At 32.3% G+C, this 26783-nt stretch overlaps 2 protein-coding genes, 1 long non-coding RNA gene and 1 pseudogene across 3 annotated transcripts; 2 read left to right on the top strand and 2 right to left on the bottom strand.

Moving 5' to 3' along the window:
• Nucleotides 1-1985: 1985 nt before the first annotated feature.
• On the bottom strand, nt 1986-7058 carry LOC146931354 (uncharacterized). The gene is made up of 3 exons (XR_015008369.1): nt 6800-7058; nt 6591-6654; nt 1986-2446 (listed from the first exon to the last, which is right to left on the bottom strand). It is a non-coding gene; the product is annotated as an uncharacterized LOC146931354 (long non-coding RNA).
• Nucleotides 7059-12034: 4976 nt separating this feature from the next.
• LOC146931353 (uracil-DNA glycosylase, mitochondrial-like) lies at nt 12035-14467 on the bottom strand. Its single transcript, XM_085708328.1, has 7 exons — nt 14312-14467; nt 14010-14236; nt 13777-13935; nt 12978-13008; nt 12665-12806; nt 12421-12504; nt 12035-12319 (listed from the first exon to the last, which is right to left on the bottom strand). The coding sequence occupies exons 1-7, from the start codon at nt 14448-14450 to the stop codon at nt 12253-12255; spliced, it is 849 nt and encodes a 282-aa protein (XP_085564454.1). The 5' UTR covers nt 14451-14467; the 3' UTR covers nt 12035-12252.
• A 2139-nt stretch (nt 14468-16606) lies between these two features.
• LOC146931352 (serpin-ZX pseudogene) lies at nt 16607-17666 on the top strand (annotated as a pseudogene).
• A 2296-nt stretch (nt 17667-19962) lies between these two features.
• LOC146931351 (pectinesterase PPME1-like) lies at nt 19963-22007 on the top strand. The gene is made up of 4 exons (XM_085702839.1): nt 19963-20495; nt 20618-20824; nt 20990-21231; nt 21384-22007. Exons 1-4 carry the CDS (start codon nt 19998-20000, stop codon nt 21541-21543), a joined length of 1107 nt encoding a protein of 368 aa, XP_085558965.1. The 5' UTR covers nt 19963-19997; the 3' UTR covers nt 21544-22007.
• The last annotated feature ends 4776 nt before the right edge of the window (nt 22008-26783 follow it).

The following is a 26783-nucleotide window of genomic DNA, read 5'->3' as shown; positions in this document are numbered from 1 at the left end:
AACTAAGTTAATCATCTAAATTTATTATCGAAAACTGAAGTATTTTGTTGTCAAGTTTGTAATTTATATTCCCTCAAAAAAAAAAATTTGTAATTTATATTTATTGTTTATTATAAACATGTGTATCATTGGAACCAGTTTCAAATGATATCGGATGCTTTATAATTATGTTATTCACCCGTAGTGAAACATGTGTATCATCTAACATTTTTTTATAGTCATGTCTAGTAAATAAGCGATTACCCCCATGAAATTGTAAGTTTCGTCAATTATCCTCTGAAATTAACAAAACTTCAATTACCCTCTGTGATTGCACAATGTTAATCAATTTACCCCCTCTGTCAAATTCTTCTGTTAGTCAACACGGCGTTTTGCAAATACCCCCTGAAGTTTTGCACTTATGTGCAAAATGCCCTCCGAACTTGAAAATTTATATATTTTTTTCTTATCCTTGACTCAAAAGATATTAAAGGTAAACAATTAACAGTTAACTTAGAGTATATTCTTCAGATGGACCTTAGAATTTTCAGCTTTGTAAGATTTGTATACTTTCTGTTGAAGCGGGAATTGCTATTTTCTTTTTTATTTCAAAATAATTGAGTTATGAATAATTAATTTCAAAACAAAAAAATTATTTTATTTGAAACTAAATAACATCAACAAATGAATTCAAAGTTTGATGTGATCAATTACTTTTTTGATAAGATATACTATTAAAAAGAATGGATAAAATATGTCCAAAAAATCAATAAAAATAGTTATGTTTTTTTTTTTATGAATAAATTTTATTCAATTTTAGTGTATTTTTACTTTTAAAGAGACTATTTAGTTTGAGGGACAAAAAACACACATATTTTGTAAAAAAATGGTTTCAAAACAAGGACTTAAATTGAAATGTATGTAGGGACCAAATTAAAAAAAAATATTTTATAAGGATTAAAAATATATCTAACCCTAATATAAAACAAAGAATGATTGCAAAGAAGAGATTATTGAAATACCTGCATAGTTGATAATCAACCACTTTGTAGCTTGAGATAACATGCACAACGATATATAAGTGTCTGTCATGCAAAGAAGAATATGTAAACCAATCTGCTTTCATGATTTATTTTACATTTACATGATAATAAAAGTAAACTTGACGAGAAAACTTACAACTAGCATTGACTAAACTTTGAATTTATTCATAAAGAAAAAAAATAGAACTATTTTTATTGATTTCTGGGTATCCAATTTCTGGGTATGCATACAAACCCATGGATGGATTATAGTAGTATTGATATTTCTTCACCTCCTCTTCCACATTTGTCAAGGATAAGAAGAAAAAAAAATATAAATTTTCAAGTTCGGGGGCATTTTGCACATAAGTGCAAAATTTCAGGGGGGTATTTGCAAAACGTCATGTTGACTAACAGAAGAATTTGACGGAGGGGTAAATTGATTAATGTTGTGCAATTTCAAGGGGTAATTGACAAAACTTACAATTTCAAGGGGGTAATTACCTATTTACTCTAGTCATGTCACAATAGGAGACTAGTGATCTTGAGATGTGATCTTAGAATGTGTTAACGATAGAAATCACATGATAGGTGATGGAAAAAGAGGCTAAGGTTTCTATACGGTGAATGACATAACTATAAAAAACGACTTGAGATCCTCTTTATTTATGACATTTTTCAGTTCTTCTATTTGAAGAAATAAATATACACATAATTTTGTTGAAAGTAAAAAATAATTAATAATATTGTGACCCACAACCTATTTTTGTGTCTATCTCATTTTAAATGACATCTTCGATTTATTTTCCTTCATTTATTTTTATAAATGAAGAGGATTTCAACTTATGAAAAACGTTCTCTTAAAAAAAAAAAACTTATGAAAAACGTATCCAATAATAAATATTATAAATTCAAAACATCATTAGGAAGAGAGCATCATTAAGCTAAAGTGCTACTAGTATAATACACGGATAAAAATAAATATTATAAATGGAGAATATATGCTAAAGTGCTTCACCAAACAAACTCAAATCGCATCAGTAATACAACCAAGTTGAAGAATATATCCAAACGAAATGTTTGTTGAAACATTGATAATACCTTTTTTATAATATCCACTGTAAGTAAAAAATTTGTTGATATTAAGATAGCACATGGATAATACACGAGTCACGAAATCAATTCAGGATCCGAGAACATCATTATGCAAAACTGCTACTAGTATATAGTATATGGTAGTGGTCAGTACTGAAAAATATACAAGGTTACAACACATCAGGCCAAAAGCACCACTTTTCTTGGTGATTTGGAATCTACAGAACCATTTATGCAACAAGGAAAACAGGCTCAAAAGTGCACTTGAACTCTACTATAGATATTATAGTTGCCAATCTATGGGATCAATCCCCCTTTGCACAAGATATTGGTTAGTTTGAGAGAAGTGCCTGCTCAGACAAATTCAAATAAACACAGTAAAGAGTAAGAAAATCAATAAAAGGAAAATAGATCAGGTGGTTCACATTTAGTGCTTTAGATATTATAATGTGTAAGATCCAAGTTAGTATACATTCTCTGTTGGTTAGAGCATTGTGTTGATAACATGTTATAAAACTCATAGAATAATAACAAGAATAGAGAGAAGAAGAGAGAAGGAAGAGAGAATAGTGCAATCTATTATTCTCATGTGTCTACAAGTATGTTACATATGAGCTCTATTTATAGAGAAAAGACAGTAACTTATGGAACAACCCCAATAGTCTAGTAGTATGACCCATTAACCTATTTGCTATATGGACATCCACTTAATATTCATAACAAATTGTCTATTTGTTCAAATTTTTTAAAGAAAAAATTAAAATTATATTTGTAATAAAAAGATTTGTTTTTAAATGTCTTATAAAAAATAAATAAATAAATAAATAGATTAGGTATGTCGAAACTCGTTTTATCATAAATAACGAATGGTCAACACCAATAACGAATGGTCAGAAACAATCCATAATTTGAATAGTTTCGAGCAAAACCCTATCCAAAAACGTATTTCATTCTCACCTACTTTTTTAGCCACATCGCTATATTCATCTCCTTCATCTATTGTTTCATCTGCTTCTGAGTTTTCCTAACAATCGTTAATGGAAGTTACCACCGCGATTTCTGAAGGCAAAATGGAATATGCGAAGGAGATCCTCTCTTGTTTCTCTCAAACACAAAACCCAAAACTGAAATTTGATCGTTGGTTATTGGATTGCATGGCTTCAACGCTAAAATCACGTGTGAATAACATTGAAAATCCACCTCTAGTAGTGGAATTGTTCAACAAAGAAAACTCACCTTCTCTTTGATCACTATCTTTGCTTCAAGCTTTCTTTCATGGCTGCCAATATTGCAATCCTTGAAGCTGCATTCGAAGATACAACAAAGAGCGTGAAGAATTTTTGTGTTGTGGATTTTGATATTGGTAATGGAAAACAATACATAAACCTTCTCCAAAAACTCCATGCGCGTCTCAACGGTTAACTAGCAATGTTGAAGATCACGACTGTGACAGTGAACGTCGACGACGAGAATCTGAAAATCATCGGAGAACTTTTGGGTCGAGAAGCTGAGAGTTTAGGAATCAAGTTTGAATTCAAACCGGTGAACATAAAACTCACAGAATTAACTCGCGAGTCATTGAATTGTGACTCAGAGGATATTCTCGCTATGAATTTCGCATTCAACCTATACAAAATGCGAAATGAGAGCGTGTCAACGGAGAATCCAGGCGACACGCTTCTTCGTCACGTGAAATCTACGCGACTGATTTTGGTTGGATGGGAAGAACTCTCACTGTTGATTGGGGAGAGTTCTTCCCATCCAACCAAAGCCAGTCACGTGGATTTCACTTGATGAAGAAGCGTGTCGCCTGGATTCTCTGTTGACACGCTTTCATCTAGAATTATGTATAGGTTGAATGCGAAATTCACATCGAGAATATCTTCTGAGCCACAATTCACTGGTTTGAATTCAAACCCGATTCCTAAACTTAGCATATCGACCCAAAAGTTCTCCGATGGTTTTCAGATTCTCGTCGTCGACGTTCACCGTCACAGTCGTGGTCTTCAACATTGCTAGTTAACCGTTGAAACGTGCATGGAGTTTTTGGAGAAGGTTTATGTATTGTTTTCCATTACCATTATCAAACTCCACAACACAAAGATTCTTCACGCTCTTTGTTGTATCTTCAAATGTAGCTTCGAGGATTGCAATATTGGCAGCCATGAAAGAGAGCTTGAAGCAAATAGAGTGATCAAGGAGAAGGTGAGTCGACTTAGCATGTTCTTTGCTGAAAAATTCCACTATTGCAGGTGGATTTTCAATGTTATTCACACGCGACTTCAGCGCTAAAGCCATGCAATCCAATAACCAACGATCAAATTTCAGTCTTGGGTTTTGTGTTTGAGAGAAACGAGAGAGGATCTCCTCCGCATATTCCATTTTTCCTCCAGAAATTGCGGTGGCAGCTTCCATTAACAATTGTTTGGAAAACTCAGAAGCAGGTGAAGCAATAGATGAAGGAGATGAATTTAGCGATGTGGTTGAAAAAGTATGTGAGAATGAAACAGGTTTCTGGATAGGGTTTTGCTCGAAACTATTTGAATTACGGATTGTTTCCGACCATTTGTTATTGGTGTTGACAATTCGTTATTTATGATAAAATGAGTTTCGGCATACCTAATCTATTTATTTATTTACGATAAGACATTTAAAAACAGATCTTTTTATTACAAATATAATTTTAATTTTTTTCTTTCAAAAATTTGAACAAATAGGCAATTTGTTATGAATATTATAAGCAGATATCCATATAGCAAATAAGTTAATGGGTCATGCTACTAGACTACTGGGGTTGTTCCATAAGTTATTGTTTTTCTCTATAAATAGAGCTCAAATGTAACATACTTGTACACACGCGAGAATAATAACTTGTGCCTTAAGGGCACAAGTTAACATTTCCCTTTTTGTTATTATTCTATGAGTTTTATAACACGTTACCAACACAATGCTTTAACCAACAGAGAAGGTATACGAACTCTCCTATAGATTTTCTATGCAAAAAAAAAAGATTTTTTTTTGTATAGATAATTATTGGCTACTGTTATAATTTTATTAATTGGAGTTACTACCTTATAGATACACATTATCGTTATTATGAAAATTAGTGTTTATTTCTAATTCATCATTCATGCATCTCTAAAGGATTGCATAAGAGATTGATCACATCATTAATATAATTCCAGAAGAACTATATTATATCAAAAAAGGAATGCATCCCTGTAGGATTGCTTATAAAAACTCAATTTTTTTCTAATGAATTCCTGAAGAATTCAACAATAATGCATCCCTGAAGGATTGCACAAACAAAATTTTCTAATGAACTTTTGAAGAATTCAACAGTAGGGCATCACTGGAGGATTGCTTAAAAATTCAATTTTTTTTCTGAAGAATTCAACAGTAGTGCATCCTTTAATATAAAAACTCAATTTTTTTTTTGATGAATTCAATAGGGATGCATGCTAAAGGATTGCACAAATGAATTGATTGGATTTATTTTATTTATTATTTTTTATTCAATATTTGATTTGGCATATAGTTCTTGAAGAACTTAAAAAAAAACTATTTTTCATTCTCCATGAATTCCTGAAGAATTCAATACAGATGCATATATGAAGGATTGAAAAAAAAATTGATTTGATTGGTTATAGTTCTTGAAGAACTTAACAATTTTTTATCTAATAGTTGATTTAATTGTGTATAGTTATGAAAAACTTAAAACTCGATGTTTGTTTACATTGAATTTTTGAAAATTCAATTCCATATTGATGACTGCTTAAATAATACACAAATAATTAATTAGATGTTATATAGTTCCTGAAAAACTAATTTGTACGGTTTGAATTTAGCCCAGCCGCGATGTGAAATTAGCATCGAACCTTTGTTCAAAACGTAAGACCGCTTAAACGTAATTAGATATTACTCCCTCCGGTCCTAATTTTATAAGAGAAATTTGGGTCAACAAAAGTTGATGTATTTGGCTAAAATTTCAGTCCAGATACGTCAACTTTTGTTTTCCAAACTTTCTCTTATAAATAGAACCGGAGGGAGTATCATTCTTACATATTATATTAAGTTTGTCTTTGGCAAGACCGGTTGAGTTATCCCGGATTCATTGTGATGCGAAAATTGTTAAATTTTAATGGATTTGTGTTGAAGAGCCAGAAGATTCTTCAATCAAATCATTTTTGTGTCTTAATTTTTTTCTTTCAAAGTAGAATTGAGGATTTTGGTCTCTCAATATATGTAAATGCGTAGAAGGTGATATTTGTGAATCAATACACCGAAAGTGTGGATCAACTAAATGACAAGTATGATTATTGTTAACTCACAAACTAGAAGTTTGATTCACAAATATAAAAATTAAAAAAGATCAAACAAATTTTCTACTAACTTTTATTGTTGATTGTTTGCAAGTATAAAGATTAAAAAAGATCAAACGAATATACAAAACAAGATTAAATATTATACATTAAGGGATAGAAAATGATTTACCTCCAATATCGGATCATTGTGAATTATCGTTCTCGTCCATTGTGAAGCAAAGCTCTTCAAAACCCTAAATTTTTTTTTTTATCAAAGAGTCGCATAAATTAAATTTGATTACTTTGTTAGAAAATCTAAAATTTAGGCAAATAGTAGATCTATAAAATTGAATCTTGCAAAACTTGATATTAAAATTAAATCAAGATGGATTTATCAACCTTTGTTATAAAAAGTGGATGGTGCGGCTGAAACGGCTACATCATGCACAGTCGCGTCGATGTGGTACGAAAGTGGAAAGGGGTCGGTGCAGTGTCAATTTGGGCAAAGGCGGCCGCTGCAGCTTTCTAGTTAAAAATAAAAAACATAGAGAAAATAGTTGCATAATACAAGTAGAAGAAGCAGAGAGAGGATCGAGAGAAGATAGGATGCAAAGGGAGAAGAAAACAATGGAGGTGTGAAGGATCGACATAATAAATGATGCAGAGAGAAAGAAGAGAACAATGGAAGAGAGATTGATGAAGAAAGATGTGGTGCGGCAACAATGTATTTATTTAGGGTTACAGAAACAACTTAGGCTATTTGGGCCCACTGTATGGGCTTAGATTAACCGAAGTTAAAAAAAAGTAAGTTGTATAGTGGAAATTTTACGATATACTCCTACATATGTATTTTCACCCCTACAAATCACCATAAAAATAATAATAATAATAATCCAATTTTACCCTTTTTCAATTTAACTTTCTATACATTAATTTTTCACCCTCACTTTCAACATTTTCTAATCCATTATGAATTCACCCTCACATAACATGTCAGATATTTATTTCTAGTAAAACCACTTATAACATTTTTTATGTGTATATTTTTCCCTAGAAAAGGTCTATAAAATGTTTCTCGATTTGAATAAATTTTTGAAATACTCGTATTTATATTTCTAAAAGCCTCGTATAAAACGTTTCAGGTTTTTTTACAAATTTTAAAAAACACTGTGAAATCCTAACATTTGTAAGCATGGGCCAATAACACCGGTGGAAAACACATCAACACCCATTTTTCAAAGACTATTACTTTTCCCACCCTATGTCTTTCCTCGCACGCCCTTTTTTCCAATTTTACCCCTGGTCCGGATTTCGTTTTCCGGATTGCATTGTTAGAATTTTGCAGATGTTTCCGGATTTTAAAATCCGGAATTGTGTTTTACCAGAACTTTTGCAATTTTAAGCTTTACAATTCGTAAAATAAAATGCAAATAAAATAAAAAACAGAAATAAAAAGACACAAACATAAAAACAACACATTTTATTAATATATGAACAATACATTACAATAATTTTCAAGCTTTTTAATCTTATTACGTAAGATCCTAAATCTATTTCTAATCTCCTAAGAGCCTAACCACTGCTATGTGATAGGACATAGCAGTAGTTTCCCTATTGGAGGAAAACCGGAGGAGGAGGGAAGAGGAGGGCGGGAAGAAGAAAACAATGCCCCTGAGGGAGGTAGGGGGTGCTCAAACTTATGCCCAGACAGGCGAAGCTAAGAACCACACTGACCCACATGACCCTCAGATGAACCGCACTTAGTTGCAACGCGGTTCCATCTTCATTGACCGTTCATACATACCCTGAAAGTTTTCAACGAGGCCCTTATCTATGAATGGCCAAAGATGGAAAACCATGGTTGTAGAAGGAAGAAGAGGAGGAGAGGGTGGGAGATGATGGTGTGAGAAATGGTGGGGTTGGAAGGCTATTTATAGGGAGGGGTGGGTCAAAAACGGTTTTGAGGCCATAAATGCAGTCAAAAAACGTGGTAAAACGCGTTTTTTTGACCTGACCACCGACAAAAACGTGTGGTGCAGACCACGGGCCATGACTGATGCATTCCAGAATATAAAATCCGGAATGCACATCTGTTTTCCGGAATATATTTTCCGAATTCATGCGATAATGGTGAACGAGGGAAAAGTTGGCACTTCCTGTAGGGGTAATGACGTTCCGGAATGTACAATCCGGAAAGATTCAGAGCCATTAATGTGGGTTTGGACGGTTACAATCACTAACACGTTTTCATTGACTGTATTAATGACCTAGGACTTATTTTAGGCTATAAATAGACTTCCATCTTCAACAAATACCTTCATTTTTCACTTCACCTCTTTTCTTCCATTTTCTTCAAATGTTTTTAGTTTTTTAGGGGTGTCGGTGGTGTCATGGTCATTGTTGACCGTTCATATGAACCCTGTAATAGCATTGCAGCTTGTGTGGGGTTCATATAACGGTCAACAGAGACCCTTGACATCAAAGAAAGACACAAAAAAGCAACAAGCATCGGTTCCAAAATTCGTTTTCCGGATATCACTAACAATCTGGTCCGGATTGTATAATCCGGACCAGGGGTATTTTTGAAAATTTTGTAGGGCGCGCGAGAAGGCAGCAGGGTGGGAAAAGTAATAGTCTTTTTCAAATAGCATGACTAACAAGGTGTAAATAAGTTTAGAAAAATATGGGCTGAAAACCAAGCATTGTAGGAATACATAGAAAATATAACACTTTTTTACATCTTCCATAGAAACGAACATGAGGAGGTGGTTTTGCATAAGGAAAATTCTACGGTAAAGTCATGAGAAAGACTTTTTTGGTGAAGTTAACCCTATGGCCAATCATTGAGCATTTGTGTATTTAATCCATGCCACGTCAGATTATATGGTGTATTGCACATATAAGGCGTGTCATTATATCTTTACTTATTGCAATCGCGTCTCAGATTAAATCAAAATTAAACATTTTTATTATTATTTTATTTTGTAATCATAAATCAAAATTGGGTAAAACACACCAACTTTGAATCCCTTTCATCTTCATCCGTTTGAGTATGTTCATCTTCATCAGTTCATTTCACTCCAAAATCTTATCATCTTATTTTGTCATTATTTCACTCCCTTTCACTCCAAAATCTTATCATCTTCTTTAGATTTTTAGGTTAGAGAAACCCCTTCTGCAGATTTTTTGAATTATCCTGAATCAAACAAAAATTTGAAAAAACCAATTGAAATATACAATCAACAACACCCAGAAAATTAAATATTCAAGAAAAGATTTCAATACCGGGACATGAATTAGGAGCATTACCATTAGATGAATCGGTTGAGATCGATGGAATCTTTGACGGGTCATCATTAGAATCACCCATGTTGATGTTGATGTTTAGGGTTTTGGAAAATGTAGAGTGACACATGCATGTGATTTTTCGTTTTGGAACATGTACAACCTTAATTTTTCCCCTTCTGCGGATGAAGATGGAGAAACTGAAGAAAGAGAATGATTAAAAATGATTTAATTTGTGCATAATTAATAAATGATTTAACTCTAAATAAAATAAGTTAATAAATCAAAAGTAATTAATATTTTGTATGAGGACTGATTTGTAATAAGGTAAAGTTTAGTCTTAAAATGATGTTATATTATTGGCTAAACAAAATAACTTTTTCAAAAAAGTCAGTTTCTTAACTGCACCGTAGAAACTCCCTTTGCATAACAATCCCAATAGAAGTAATAATGTGCAGTTGAAACTCTTATGATTACAAGTATAATTAGATCGAAAGAAATAGAATGAGCCCGCAACTTTGTTAGTTTATAGGTAGTTGAACCTTGCTTCAACAAAAAAAAAAAGTAGTTGAACCTATAGAAAATTTCCATGTATTACCAAGCAAAATGTTCATAATTCGAGTGAGAAATCTAAGCAGTCTGAAAATGAATGATATTAGATTTCATGCTCCTAGATTTATAGTAACTCAGAAGGAGAAGGTTGTGAACCGAGTTATGTAATGAAATGATTTCAACAAGCGCATAGATTTTATATGCAGACATCCCTTTGGTTTTGTAGACTTTATTTATCCCATTGCTAGGATCATAAGATTTTATGTGTGGGGACAACTAATTTATTAGAAGTTTAAGAGTGGAAACATGCAAATGCCTTAAAAGTGGATTGACACAATAAATTTAAAGATAAAATCAATTTAAGAAGTCAAAAAGTACAAATTATAGCATTATGTAGAATCAGTTCTACAAGTAAAAACAATTTTGGGCCCTTTAAATAATAAAAACCAAACATACACTAAGCATAAGTTTATCAAGTCAACAAGTTCACATTTTTAATACATGTTTGAAATCACCCATGTTTGAAATCACCTATTTGGGTTTGGTCTGGTGATATTGACTTGGAACTTGTATTTCTCCTCAAGGTCTTATGTTCGATTCTCCCCATTTCAATTTGGGTGGATTAATTTAGTTTTTTCAAAAAAAAAAAAAAAAAATACATGTTTGAAATCACGGTTGGATGAGATTTTAGTAAAACTCGAAAGTTTAGCTTTTACAAAATCCATGATGGCTCAATGTAATTTTGTTAAACACACTTAGAAGTTAGAATCCAAATATGCAATTAATTAAATATAGAAATGTTTTTTTTTACTTGAGAAAGTAAACTCTATCATCATATCATTTAGGGAACCATTCATCATTATTTATTAAAATGATAAAAGTTTTGTAAAAAAAAATGATGATATTATTTTATACCAATAATTGATAAAAGTTTTTTGAGGTCAATTAATATATACGATCGATAAAAAATTTGTACAACAATATTGTATATATTTGTTTACTAGAAAAATTAATAAAGGTTGATTATAGAAAACATCAACATCAAAGCAACTTTCCGAAATAATAATAATAATAATAATAATAATAATAATAATAATAATAATAATAATAATAATAATAATAATAATAATAATAATGTTATGAAACTAAATAAATAGAGACAATAAACCAGAAGCTTATTGTAAAAAAATTTTGATTATGTATCTCTATCTCATTTCATCAACACCTCTCATTTTATCTCTATCTTTCTGTTAGTCTCTTTCTATTACATCACAAATCTATTGCATATATCATTCACTCTCTCTACCTCTTCCTTTCTCAATGTGTATACACTCGTATGAGGTGTTCATTAATTCGGATGCACAATGTCAACACCCAGACGTGACAATTCATCAATGAAATTATATATGTCCATGTCTTACGTGGGGACCCTGACATGGCAACTTTACCTGGGCAACAACGTCTGTAAAGCTTGCAGCAAACTCCAGAGTTCATCTCACAATCGACCTTCTTCAGCTCTTCCAACTTTTCCATCATGGAAACTCACTCTCAATCTTTATTTTGTGGGCGTTTTGCTTTGTTTGTGATGGTTTTGATTTGACACCCACAACATGTTGATTTTTCTTGTAGTGAGTGTTGCATTGTGCTTGTGTCTTATGTATAAGATCTCAGTAGGTTCTCTTTGCTTTATTTAAAGAATGACTTCACTCTATGATTTTAGATTGTGTCCAAATACATAAGTAATGTGTCCATCATTATTTGTGGTTTCATTAATTCAGACATAAAAAATGGATAATAGACGAAATCAATTCAGGATCCGAGAACATCGTTATGCCAAATTGCTACTAGTACAATATTTAGTATTGGTCGGTACTGAAAAATATTCAAGGTAACAAACAACCCTGCAAGGTCAAACTATCAACAAAAGCACCTCTTCCCCCCCTATTGGAATCTTCAGAACCGTCAATACATCGAGGGAAACAAGTTAAAAAAATCACCGGAACTCTACATACAAATTATAGTTGCCAGTCTATGGGACCAATCCCCTTTTGCTCCAGAAGTTGGTTAGTTTTAGAGAAGTGCCTGTTCAGAGAAAATCAAATTAACACAATTCAATATAAAAGGAAAACTGATCAGTGAAAATCAAATAAACACAGTTCAATATAAAAGGAAAGTCAACTTACTTGCAGCCAAAGAAACCTCTTTTCACAGTCAACGTGGAGGGATGTTCAGCTTTTAGAATGTGATGCTTGGTTTGATCAATTAAGCTGCATATAAGACACCCAAAGTAAGCAGAATAACATGCTTGTCACCCATTCCACAAAAATAAACATTTACTCCAAATTTATATAATTTTTTCGAACAAGCTGACTATTATAAGACGTAAGACCACATCACTGATTACATATTTAGTTCCAATGACAGTACCGAATTTTCTCCTGAGCAGACTCTCCCCACAGCAGAAACACGACCCCTTCCTTCTTCTCAGAGATCGTCTTGATAACAACATCTGTAAAATGTTCCCAGCCTATATTTGCATGTGAATTTAAATTATCTTCATTCTTCCTACCTGAATTGAAAGCTAGTTACAAAATACTAGTATACAAACATAATACACCAAACATGGTGAGGGTCATTGTCATACTAGATCACCATGCACGTAGCGAAGTACAAACATATCACGACATTTAAGTCACCAAGACTCTTGATTAGAAGTTCACAAAAATGTAAAATATCTAACCTGTGAGAACAACATTCAGCAAGAGAATGCCCTGAAATTAAGTTAAAGTTGTGATCAGAGAATATTTTTTGAAAAACAAAATTTACGAATTAAAGTCATGTTTTAATACCATGTTAAACCATCTGCACAAATGAGTGAATAGAAGAAAAGGAAACCCCCTCTGCGTTTAGAACTGACACTTTCCTAACTTCATAAGAATCCCATCGACGATTCAATAAAATTAAGGAAAATGCTAGATATCAAGAATGATTTTATCAAGAAAGATTCAAGAATGACATGGCAGAATAATCACCCTTAGATTTCAATCTTATTTATTAACCTTTCACCCCATGATTTCCGGCCAGGTTGAGATTTTATTGGCTAACATTAATTTCAGAATAATTTCTTGATAAAATCTAAGGGTGATTATTCTGCCATGTCATTCTTGAATCTAAAATTAATTGTCAATTAAAGCAGTGAATTTTAGTTATTGACATAAATTCTTATCTTTATCATTGAAAAATATTTTATCTACAAGCTGAAAATATATATTTGGTCACCGTTGTTTTCATGGTTATTTTTTAAAAACATGTTCACAATGGATTCACTAACCGTGTATGCTTTAATTGTGCAATTAAACTAGTCCACAAATCTGTATGTTTTACAGAAAATTGAGAGGCCATTCAAGGAAATCACACTTTTTGCATAAAATAAATATTTGTAAGAATGAAATGTTAGGACAAATTCTTTAAATAACGACCACAATATCAAAATAACCAATTTCCAACATTTCTACAGAATCAAAATAATGAATGGTTACCTGCAGAGCCCATTTTTCAAGATTGCCGTGAGATGGAACGGAACAACCAATATCTTTCTTAAGCTCCTTAAATACATTCTTCAAAATGGATGGAACTTTAACTCCCTCCGGAACCGAATATGAAAGCCCCATTGCTTGACCAGGTCCGTCGTAAGGCTCCTAAAATAACCAAAATCAGAATCAGTGGAGTAAACAAAAGAGAAAAACTCGAATTCAAATTGAAATCCACAAACCTGGCCAAGAATCACAGCTTTAACAGAATGAAAAGGAGTAGTATTAAGAGCATTGAAAATCAAATGCGCAGGAGGATATACGGAATCTTTGAAAGCAAAAATCTCATTTTGGACGAACATGCAAAGAGCCGGGGCATAAGGTTTGTGAAATTCACCAGGTAAAGCTTCCAACCAAGACTTCTCCACAAGCATATCAGGTAGTTTAATGCGACCAGTAACCATAGATTCTGATAAAGAAAATATGATTAGAAATGAAAGAAGCTATTATATTATAGCTAAGTAAGTATCAATATCATACATACTGTCATTGTGTTTAGGAAGCCTTTCGAGGCAGATTCTGCGGTTTCTCTTGGACAATGTGAGGTTCTGATTGTATTCTTCTTCGGCAGAGAGGGCGGAGAAGCCATAGGTTTTCAAGCCCTCGGAGTATGAAGAAGCCATTTTCTGTGAATTTTAGATGTTAGTTTATTTCAGAAGTTGATGAAAAAAATTAGGGCTATCTAAAAGTGAATCTTGTACGCAAGCATGAAGAAGCCCTTGACTCAGTTTGCTTACTTGGTTAGTCAAGCTTTGCCTTATTTTTCTCACTAGAAAAACGGTTTTATGCAAGTGCTCACTATATTTATGCTCTGAGTCACTCATTCAAAAGCTAAAAATTTTCACGTGTATACAAAAACACAAATATCCAAGCCTTCCTTTATTTTTCACGTGTATCATACGCAGTGCACAACAAACAACAAAACCATTTCCTCTTCCAATACACGAGACAGATAAATCTTTAACGTCGCGCCTTAGGTTTATGTAATGGTTTATTATTTTGCAGCTTTCATAATAGTTATTGCTCACTCTTTTGTTGATCAGATGATCAGAGAAAAAAAAAATGTGCATGGTGTAAGACTATTTTAGTTGTGCACATTAGACAAAATTATTTTAGTAACGATGGAATTTAGAAAAGCAGACATGAAAATAATAAATTATAAGTTTTTATGATTACAAATAAGTTGTGACTAGGGAAAATAAAATAGAAAACCACACAACTAAAATAAACTAGAACATTTTTTTAAAATAAACTAGAACATTTTTTTATGTGAAAATCAGAAGAATAATTTATTTCTTCATAAAAAATATATAATTTATTTATGAAAATATAACAATATACTAAAAAATTGAGATTCCAACAAGGAAAAAGCGTGCATTTCCTTGTAGTTTTACGTATCATTCTTAACTAAATAAATAAATTCACCATGAGTTCCTCCAATATCAACGTGACCGACAATTATAACACAAGCAAAAATTAAAGCAGAGAGAAGAGAAAAAATACAAGAAATTTGTTTACCCAGTTCGGTCCAATACTGACCTACTCTGGGGAGAGCAGCTCTTCGTTCCACTATAATGATGTTTACAAAAGATTCCAAAGGGTTACAAGATAGTGTTTGTAAGGTGAAACAACGAAAAAAAATTCAATCCCAACCCTTGTGTTTGTTGCCAAGAGAAATCTCTATAAACCCTTGTTTTGTTGCTTCTAATCCTTGTTTTTTCTACTCCTCACTTTTCAATCTTGTTTTTTCTACTCCTCACTTTTCATCTGATACATGATATGTGTTTATAGAAAATATAACTCGTAAATTTGGAACGGGATATCACCCTGAATATACATTTCTTTTTTCTCCTTCAGCGCCAAATATATTTGCATCAAATATTCCTTTTAAAAATATATTTGCATCAAATCTTCCTTCACACCGTACAAAAATATATATTGTATTTTCAACAACAATCTTCTGGAAGCACGAAATATATTTGAAACATATCTTTTATATTTTTAGCAACAATCTTCTTCATCCATCAAATTTTGAGTCAATTTCAACAACATGTATTTTCATAAATCACTTGCATCTCAGTTTGGTCCTTTACACAATACAATGTAATTGGTGAAATTGCTAATGAAAAATAGTGCTCGTCGGTTTCTTGCGTGTGTTTCGTAAAATTTAGCATTATTCATACATAAAATGTGTATTTTTAGTTAAGAATCACACTCGCAGTCAATTTTAACCTTCCAACAATCACTAAGAGCCATAAAAGAAAAGCAAAATTTGTTCCTATAGTCTCTCTCCAAATCAAAAATTTCGTAAATTACAAATAAACCCAATCTTTTTATATTTTAAAAATTTAAAATAAAATATTGGTTTAAATTAAACCTAAAATCTCCCAAACGATCCATATATTCTAAATCTCTCTAAAGTCTAAAGTTAGTTCTCTACTCTTCGTCATTCATCTCTCTTTTATGGTACAAGTCCATGCCATATATCCTAAAGATTACTTTTTTCTTTTTTTGAGTGGAGTTAGATTGCAAAATATAATTTGGGTTCAATATTATCTTGTTTCTTGAAGCACAAGAAATTGCCCCTATATGAAGTTGAAGGAATTGCACACCAAACCAAGTGCAGAAGTAATAGTCTTTGAAGAATTAGACTCTTGATCAAAAAGAAGAACAATGGCTTTCTGTGAATCAATCACCAATCAAACCAATGTTTCTCTCCGCATGGCCGGCCAATCATCTGTTCTTAAAAGAATCAGACGAGAACATAGTATTTTCGCCAATGTCGTTCCAAGTTGTGCTCAGTCTCATTGCGGCTGGATCTGAGGGTCCCACACAACAACAACTTCTCGACTTCCTCCAATCCAAATCCACTATTCATCTCAACTCCTTCACCATTTATCTTGTTTCCGTCCTACTCGAGGATGTTGCTCCTATTGGCGGACCTCGCCTCTCTTTCGTCGATGGTGTATGGGATGAGCAAACCTTTTTTCTTCAACCTTCCTTCAAACAAATAGTGTGTGATAACTACAAAGCCACTTTGGCTTCCCTTGATTTCCAAACCAAGGTGTGCATATCTACCTTTTTAAAGTTAATTTAAAGCACATGTTATTTTACATTTGAAGCATAAATAGCCTTGGTGTTGGTCTTCACTAATAAATAAGTATTAACCTTTGTGCTATAATTCATGGAAATGTGTTAAATCATTCATGTACCTCAATCAAGTACTTATGGTGTGTTTGCATTGATGGTATAGAGTGTAATGGAGTGGAATAAAATGATTTCATTGATAATCCATTTTGATAATTACCTGTGCCTGAAGTTTTTCTATGGCTTGTCTCATGGGGGTTGCAGGGTTACTTCGTAAGGTGTGGTGTGAACGTTACGTAACTTAGTTATAATGTTTTTTCATTTATTTGAATTGAAACTGTAGTATATTTGGAGGTATGAATTGGTTTATATTTTGACAGTCTAGCTTCGTGATTTTGGTAAATACCAATTCTAAATTGATCAAAGAAATTCCATGTATGTGAGCATCAAGTATCAACTTCTATGAAAATAATTGATGAAACACATTCGCATAACTGATTTTTGTATTTGATATGGTTTCAAAAGTTGTTGAAGTGACTAAAGAAGTAAATTTATGGGCTGAAAACGTGACAAATGGCCTTATCAAAGAACTTCTTCCTCGAGGACCAGTTGATAGATCAACCAGCCTCATCTCATCTTTGCTAATGCATTGCTTTAGGGGAACTAGGAATGAGAAGTTATGTGTTTCCCCTTTTGAATGGAAGCTCAGTCAAATTTTCCTTCATGGTCAGTGTAGGTGTTTCCCCTTTTGAATGGAAGCTCAGTCAAATTTTCCTTCATGGTCAGTGTAGAAATTCGGGGCCTAACTCAACCTTACAAAACCGGCTTGTGAGGTGAGGATTGTCTCCTCTTTATAAACTCTTCTCAGTGTAGAAATTCGGGGCCTAACTCAACCTTACAAAACCGGCTTGTGAGGTGAGGATTGTCTCCTCTTTATAAACTCTTCTCAAGAGTCTTGTCTATCCGATGTGGGACTTGGGTTTTTCCCAATACACCCCCTCACGCCCAGCACTCTTTGGGCTTGGTGCGTGAATAGGTTTAGGCGGCCCTTGAATTCGACAAGCTCTGATACCATGTAGAAATTCGGGGCCTAACTCAACCTTACAAAACCGGCTTGTGAGGTGATGATTGTCTCCTCTTTATAAACTCTTCTCAAGAGTCTTGTCTATCCGATGTGGGACTTGGGTTTTTCCCAATAGTCAGCAAGAAAAGAAAATGTAGTTCATTGAAGCTTTTGATGGTTTTAAAGCTCTTTGCCTTCCTTTTTCTTATAAAAAAAGGTAAAGATGCACGTCAATTCTCTATGTATATTTTTATGGTCCTGCATACTTGAACACATATTAACATATCTAATTATTCTCTCATATTTTGTTATAATTAAAACTTCAAATGCTTGTACAAAACCCATTTTGGTTCTTTGTAAAAAAAAAAAAAAAACCCCATTTTGGTTCAACATTTTGTACATTCAAATTTTTAACAAGGTGTACCCTAAAAACGATATATTTACTCTTCACCTAATTTATTTCTATTATATATGAGGAAATTTCGTCCTTGAATATCTTAACAAAGTGGTCATCATAGTCCTTCAATATATCAAAATTCTAAAATAGTTTTGATTGTGTACTTTGTCAGTCAAAATAGTCTATGACGTTAAAATCCTTCGTTAATTCTATCATATCAGTCCCTCAATATACTTACTTACTGTCATATAAGTCTCTGTAAATATTTGTTTGTTGTCTGAGTCCCTATAATAAAAGAGTTATTGTCAACATTGAATAATTATTTTAACGTCATGGACTACTTTGATTAATGGAGTGCACAATCAAGAACTATTTTGGAATTTTGTTTCATTGAGGGACTACTGTGACTACTCGTGACAACTAAACGCTAAATTCGTTAAAAAAAACAAAAATTTATCATTGCATCGGATGAGTTTTTGTCTCAAAACCAATCCAAGACGCAAGACCAACAACCCTAGTTTTAATATTTATTTATTTTTTTGAAGGTAATATTTCAGATTTATAATTTAGTATTATATCCAAAAAAAATCTATATATTATACTTAAAAATTATTCATTAAATTTATTGGAAATATTTTTTATCAAAATATTGTCATCATACTATAGTTTTATAAGTATGATCGTGCTTAGAAATAAACCTTTATATTGCTAATTTCTTTTTTCAATTTTTGTTTTTTGAATTCCAATTTACAGAAATTATTGATGATATATTTCAGTAAAATACTTTAGATATAATAATAATAATAGTAATAATAATATTTTTTGAGAGGCTGTATAATAATAATAATAATAATAATAATAATAATAATAATAATAATAATAATAATAATAATAATAATAATAATAATAATAATGTAATAAATTGTGAATGTATATTTATTAAAAAACATATTGTGATGTATAGGTAAAATTTAAAACCATATAGGATCTAGCGCATTTTTTTATTTTATATAGAATTTTCATATTTTATAAGATGTGATCTTATCCTTCGTGAAGAAAAAAGAAAGATGTGTTTTTGTTTTTTCAGGAAGTTAAATTAGCCTAGCCTAGATTCCAACCCAATATCATCAGACCAACCTAACTGGGTTAAAAAATATGTGTTTTTTTAACTTAGATTCAATTTTCCCTAAAAAAAAAAACTTAGATTCAATTCAAAATCATTAAAACAAAAAAAAAACAAACAAAAATCTTACACTAAATTTCCTCTCAAGATTCAAGGCCTAGAATCACTATCCCAAACTTTACAATTTTCTGGTGTAGAAACTCTAATAGATTTTAATTTAGACATTTGTATGGTTAGCAACCATAATCTATTTTTTTTGTGACAAAGAAACCACAACACTTAACTACGTAATAATAAACTGAAAAATACTCTATTTTTTGAACCAATGAACTTGTAACCAATGACCTATAAACCCCATGTTTAATTTTAGCTCTTATCACACAAAAATGATTGAATCAAATTGAATAATCCCCAAATTAAGTCTCAGAAATATCATATAAATTCCAGCACCAATTACACATATTCACACAAGTAAATAAAAACTTTCAGAAACAAGAAAAATGGTCTCAAAAACAAGAACCTATGCTATTAATATTGCTATCATAGTAGCAGCATTATTTACGGTCAAAGGTGTATTATCAGATGACACAATTCCAATTCCTGCTGAAAAAACTCAATTAGATTCATGGTTTAATACCAATGTTGGTCCATTAGAACAAAGAAAAAGTACCCTTGACCCTGCATTAGTGACTGCCGAGGCTGGTGCTAAAGTTATTAAAGTAATGCAAGATGGTAGTGGTGATTTCAAAACCATCACTGATGCGATTAATAGCATACCTACCGGGAACACCATTCGTGTAATTGTGAGCATTGGTGGTGGAAATTATAACGAGAAAATCAAAATTGAAAGGACAAAACCTTTTGTTACATTGTATGGGACACCAGCAAATATGCCAAATTTAACATTTGGTGGAACTGCAAAACAATATGGCACGGTTGACAGTGCTACATTGATTGTTGAATCAGATTATTTTGTAGCTGCTAACATCCTCATATCGGTTTGTATACTTTCTTGCTATATATTTTAATCCAAATTGTATTTGATGAAATACATATTTGTTTGTAAGAAATGAATAATATGAATTTAGTCTTTAAATTTTGTATGAATTTGCTGGTACAGAATTCTGCACCAAGACCAGATGGAAAGAGCGCAGGTGGTCAAGCAGTTGCATTGAGAATTTCTGGTGACAAAGCAGCATTTTATAATTGCAAGTTTTTAGGGTTCCAGGACACAATTTGTGATGACAGACATAATCATTTTTTTAAAGATTGCTTAATTCAAGGCACTGTGGATTTCATTTTTGGAAGTGGGACGTCACTATATTTTGTAAGTAAACAACATACTATTAGCATGTGTACGTTTTAAAGTCATAACACATATCCGAGCAATCATGCATTATTAGCCGCTATTATCCGGAATTCAAGAATTGCAATGCAGAAAAATATATGATGAAGTTTGATATAATTAATTAAAAAATATATGATGATGCAGAAAAGTGAATTGAGAGCGCTTGGTGACGCTGGGCCAACAGTGATAGTAGCACAGGCAAGAAAAAGTGCATCAGATAATGATTTATACTCATTTGTGCATTGTGATGTTACTGGAACTGGAAGTACTACTTTCTTAGCTAGAGCATGGATGACTTATCCTAAAATTATCTTTGCTTACTCAACTATGAGTAATGTTGTTCATCCCAAAGGGTGGGATAACACCATGCACCCTGAATTTGACAAGTAAATTCCTTAATTCAACTTTGCAGTTCTGCATTTTTATGATATATTATAATTAACATGTAGATTCATCCATTAGTAATATGTTAGTGTATATATATATATCATTTTAGGTTAAATATATTTTTAACATTAATACATTATGTTATCCACAGAACTTCATACTTTGGAGAATATAAGAACACAGGACCAAAGTCAGATCCCAAAGGACGTGCAAGTGTCGGAAAGCAACTAAGTGAAGCAGAGGTTAAACCTTTCATTACGCTTGGAATGATTCAAGGATCTAAATGGCTCCTTCCTCATCCAAAAGTCTAATTAATGTGTCTTGAAGAGTTTTGTCGTGCACCCCGCATTTTAGTGAGTGGTGAATCTGTAGAATCATCTCCAACAACATTATTGGCTAATATCATTACGCTTTGGCCATTATTAGCTAAAGCATCTACAACAACATTTCCTTCCTTCTCTATGTATATGGGTACAGTGACACTCAATACTTCTTAGAGTAGTCTTGCAATTCATCCACCTATTTCTTAGGCGCCAAGGAACAGGGAGATCTTGATCCAAACAACTAGAAAGATTAATTTGTAACTAATTAAGACCATTAGATTAAAACAAAACTTATTGTAGGGATTTGGACTAACTAGAGAATTATTCCTAGAGTCAACGGATCCCTTCTCTTATTGTTACTATGTTGTGTTTTAAAAACTATGTTGTTTGTTTAAGAGACGACATGGCTTGCATTTCAAGAATATATCCAATATACAGTTTGTTGAAGACAACACAGTCATAATACCATTTCATAATCTCCACCAAAAGTAAAATGTTTGTTGATATTAAGAATACAACACATTTATTATAAACGAAATCAATTAAGGATCTGAGAACATATTTATGCCAAATTGCTATTAGTTTATGATTTATTTTTATAAGCAAATGCTAGTAGTATATAGTATTGGTCGCTACTGTAAAATATCCAAGGTAACAAACAACACTATTTTTTCCTACTAAATTTAGAAATAACAACACACTTCAGGGCCAAACTATCGACTTAACCATTTATACATCAAGGAAAACAGGCTCAAAAAGCATAGCTTCAACCAAAATTCCACGAACTCTGTGAGGCTTTTCGTAAGTCTTTCTCTAAGCCTTAGATAGACTCTTTCAATCGACCACCATTCCCTCTGGATCTATAAGGAAACTGACACCATTCTCAATGATGTCCCAAAGCTCAACATCAACACCAATGATGTGACTGTACATTTTACTTTTCCACCAAGATAATTGTGCAGCATCTCCATTGAAAGATGGAGGTCTGGCAGAATATGAATTTTTATCAAAGGTGAAATTTGTATTGTTGTAATCATAAGCCACATCGTTGTTATTGTTACCTGAAGCAGGCATGTTTTTTCTCAAGATCTTTTATATGTCACGCGGTTAAGTGTAAAGCAACATACCAATTCTCTGATGCCAACTCAAGGTGAGAAAAACACAAGAATGAGGTTGAATTGTGTTGGCTTTTTGAAAAACTTTTCTAAGTGTCTATAAAAAACAGTTCAGAGTCTGATCAGAACCATAGTTCTCATCAGAGTCTGAAAACAGAGTTATGCAGTGAAAATTAATTAAACACATAGAAAATAGAGAAAGTGACGACACAAGTAAATTATAATCTCACATATTACAAACCAAGTGACGACACAAACCAAGAGTAGTTCAGTCCCCTTGCACTTCCAAGGGATTTTCTTTATAATCTCACATATTACAATTTGCTCAAACACACAAGTAAGAAACCTCATTTGCTCAATCACACAAGAAAGAGACTTATACTATCATAGTTTAATTAAATAAAAAAATTGTTAATTTACACTTGATATATAATCATAGGTTTAAGTTCAGATGACTTCTGATACTTAAGAAATTCTAAGATATAAAAGTTTGTAAGAATTTAGCTAAGTGTGTGTTCACTATATAAATTGACAGAGTAAGGGCACTTGTAAAATGACAGAAGTCTTGATGTATTTCTTTAACTACCCAAGTCCTTATACAAGAGAAAATCTGAGAGCCATTCTTAAAGAAGTGTCAACGCATCAAATCAGTCCTTAAGAAGCTTGATCAGAGACGTTGAATATTTTCCTCAAATGGATAATGTCGTTGAGTAGTCATTAGAAATTCCTTTGCTTCTAATATAATGATATGTTACATTCTTTTTGTCCTTGAATTTCTTTGTTTGTTTCTACGTGGTCAATAGAAGATAAAATGTACTACTCTGAGTCTAATAGTGACATTCCTTCATAAGACGACAAACTGGTTCAAAGTCTTCAGATTCTGACGTCACCTTCAGAGTCTTCAATACTTCAGATGCTTCTGAAAATTCTCCTTATCAGGGTGTTGACCTTTCTTCAGATCTTGTTCCAAGTTTTATAAGCTTCTATTTTGCTTCAAATGCTTCCATATGCGGTCAGAGTCTTAATGTTCAGAACCTAACTTGATTTAAGAATTAGTATTTAATTCTTTGGTCTTGCATACTTGAACGCATATTAGCATATATCCAATTGTTCTTTTATAGTTTGTTATCATCAAAACTTCATAGGCGTGTACATAACCCATTTTGGTTCAACATTTTATACATTCAAATTTTTAATAAGGTGTACCCTACAAATAACATATTTACTGTTCACCTAATTTATTTCTATTATATACGAGGAAAATAGTCATTAATGTTGTTGAATGTTATCGATTGGTCATAATAGTCTCTCAATGTATCAAAATTCAAAAATAGTTTTGATTGTGTACTTGTTAGTCAAAGTAGTCTTTAACTTTAAAATAATTTGTTAATACTGTTATATCAATCCCCTAATATACTTACTTACTGGCATATCAATCTCTATAAATACTTATTTACTGTCATATTAGTCCCTATAAAAAAGAGTTATTGTCAACATTGATAAATTATTTTAACGTCATAAACTACTTTGACTAATGGAATGCACAACCAGAGGCTATTTTAGAATTTTGTTTCATTGAGTGACTATTGGTGAAAACCAAATGCTAAATTCATTCATAAAAAACAAAAAAATATCTTTGCTTTGGATGAGTGTTTGTCTCAAAACCAATCCAAGACGCACAACGAACAACCCTAATTTTAATATATATTTTTTAAGATGATATTTCAGATTTATAATTTAGTATTATATCTAAATTTGTTCTATATATTATTGATGGTTAAATTGGGCAAGTGTACCAAATTGTTTATCAAGTAATAGAGTGATAAGTAGAGTATCGTATTCACATGGATTGTTGTTTCGTCTAAACAATTCAGGTTTTTTATTTGGAAATAATAAAATAAATAAAGAGATAAGGGTTTAGAGCTTTGCAATATACTCTGTTTACCTATTTGATTGCAGAATGTTAGCGGCGGTTATGATTTTTTAATCCCCTCTATTTATTTGTTGGAATTAAATAACGGTCAAGTCAAGTTCAATTATTCTAAGTAGACTATTTAAGTGATGAGTTCGTTGGGACGTAATAACCTAATCATCTGTCAAGTTGCACCTGCTGGTCGCACGGTGGTCCTTACGTGCGGGGTCTTCTCTCTCATAGATTTGGTCTATCCCTCCGCCTATCAAGTTGCACTTCCTGATCCTCGTGATGGTTCGTGGAGATATTACTCGCTTAGGGGTAATTGAAACATAAACTTAAATTAGGGTTCTTAAATTTCCAAAGGTATAACTTCCATTGTTCCAAAAGGTTCCCTCATCTATGAATCTTAGAAGTACATAGCACACTCTTCTTCTTGGTAGTTCTACAAACGGGAAGCCCTATCAGTGTCTACCATACCAAGGTGCAAGAAGAATGGAGTTACTGCGCTGATTTAAGTCATGAAGTCACTTGTTTTCTAAATTACTAACTAGTTACTACCTGATTTCAGCAGATGTTCATCAATATTAGGTATGTCACCTCCCCAAGTACTTACTATATATCAGGGTATGCTCGCTTTCAGTTTGTTTCGCTAATTACTAATTAATTACTTCCTGATTAGACAAATATAAATATCAATATTAGGCCTTGTCACTACCTAAGTGCCTAAATCAGGGTTATGCTTCAGAGGAGACAAATCTTACGCACTACACTAAAACTAAATAGCAAACATAAAATAACTCAATAAAAGACTTTTAACTAAATAATTATCCAACAACAAAAAATAGAGGTTCATCTTAGAACCCTAGCCTAAAAGGATTTAGTTACATATGGTAACTAAAAACAAATTTCAAAAGAAGTAAAACATAACCTAGAAAAACCTTGAGTGAGGAGAAAGACTCCTCCTTTGAAGCTCCTAGTGCTTGCCTTCCTCTTGAACCACTTCGTTCTGAATGAGAAATTGTGAATGAGGAATGCGGTATTTGTAGGGAGAGTTTCCACCTGAACTTAGGCAAACATCGCGGGTGTTTTGCACCAAAAATTCACAAAACAGCGTCTTGGGCCGCAAGGAACAGACACCAGGCACCTAGAACCATGCACTAGGCGCATGTGAGTGAGGGTTCATGCGACAGGTGCCTACTTTCATGCGACAGGCGCCCCAGTGCAAATTCCTGGGCGCCTGGCGCCCCATTCTGTGCGCCTGGGCGCATGTGACTGCGTCAGGTGGTAAAAATGCATGTTTCTTCGCCTTTTTGGGTGTTTGCTTCTATGTAAGATTTATTGGAACTTGGGAACATAATTCCTCCCTCGGTAACATCTCCTGAGGCCTCTTGAACCTTCATTCTTCATCTTTCCAAGGACTTTACAAATCTTCAGATGTCTTGCTTTGTCGGTATGCATGATTTCTTCGTGAATTACAACAAAACATCCTAAAATTTCTATGTTTCCGGAAGAATAAAATTACAAACTCAAATATAGAAAATATTACAAATGTCCCGAAATCATAAGCAATTGATTTAATACTCCTCTATTCTAAAACCTACTGAAAATGACTAAAAAGCATGCTAAGAATAACGTAATATGCTTTGTCATCAATTATACTTAAAAAATTATTTATTAAATTTATTGGATATACTTTTTATCAAAATATTGTCATGATACTATATTTTTATAAGTATGATCGTGCTTACAAATAACCTTTATATTGCTAATTTTTTTTCTATTTTTTTATTTGAATTCAAACCTACAAAAATTATTTATGATATATTTCAGTATAATATTTTAGATATAATAATAATAATATTTTTTGAGAGTATGTTATATAATAATAATGTTAAAAATTGTGAATTTCGTCAAAAAAAATGTTAAAAATTGTGAATGTATATTTGTTCAAAAAAACATATTGTGATGTATAGGCAAAATTTAAAACCATATAGGATCTAGTGCATTTTTTTATTTTATATAGAATTTTCATATTTTATAAGATGTGATCTTATCCTTCGCGAAGAAAAAAGAAAGATGTGTTTTTCTTTTTTCAGGAAGTTAAATTAGCCTAGATTCCAACCCAATATCATCAGACCAACCTAACTGGGTTAAAAAATATGTGTTTTTTTAACTTAGATTCAATTTTCCCTAAAAAA

Source organism: Medicago sativa, chromosome 4, assembly GCF_051527215.1.
Source record: "Medicago sativa cultivar Bolivia chromosome 4, Bolivia_mono, whole genome shotgun sequence".
NCBI classification, from domain to species: Eukaryota; Viridiplantae; Streptophyta; class Magnoliopsida; order Fabales; family Fabaceae; genus Medicago; species Medicago sativa.
This window is presented reverse-complemented; position numbering and strand designations above follow the sequence as displayed.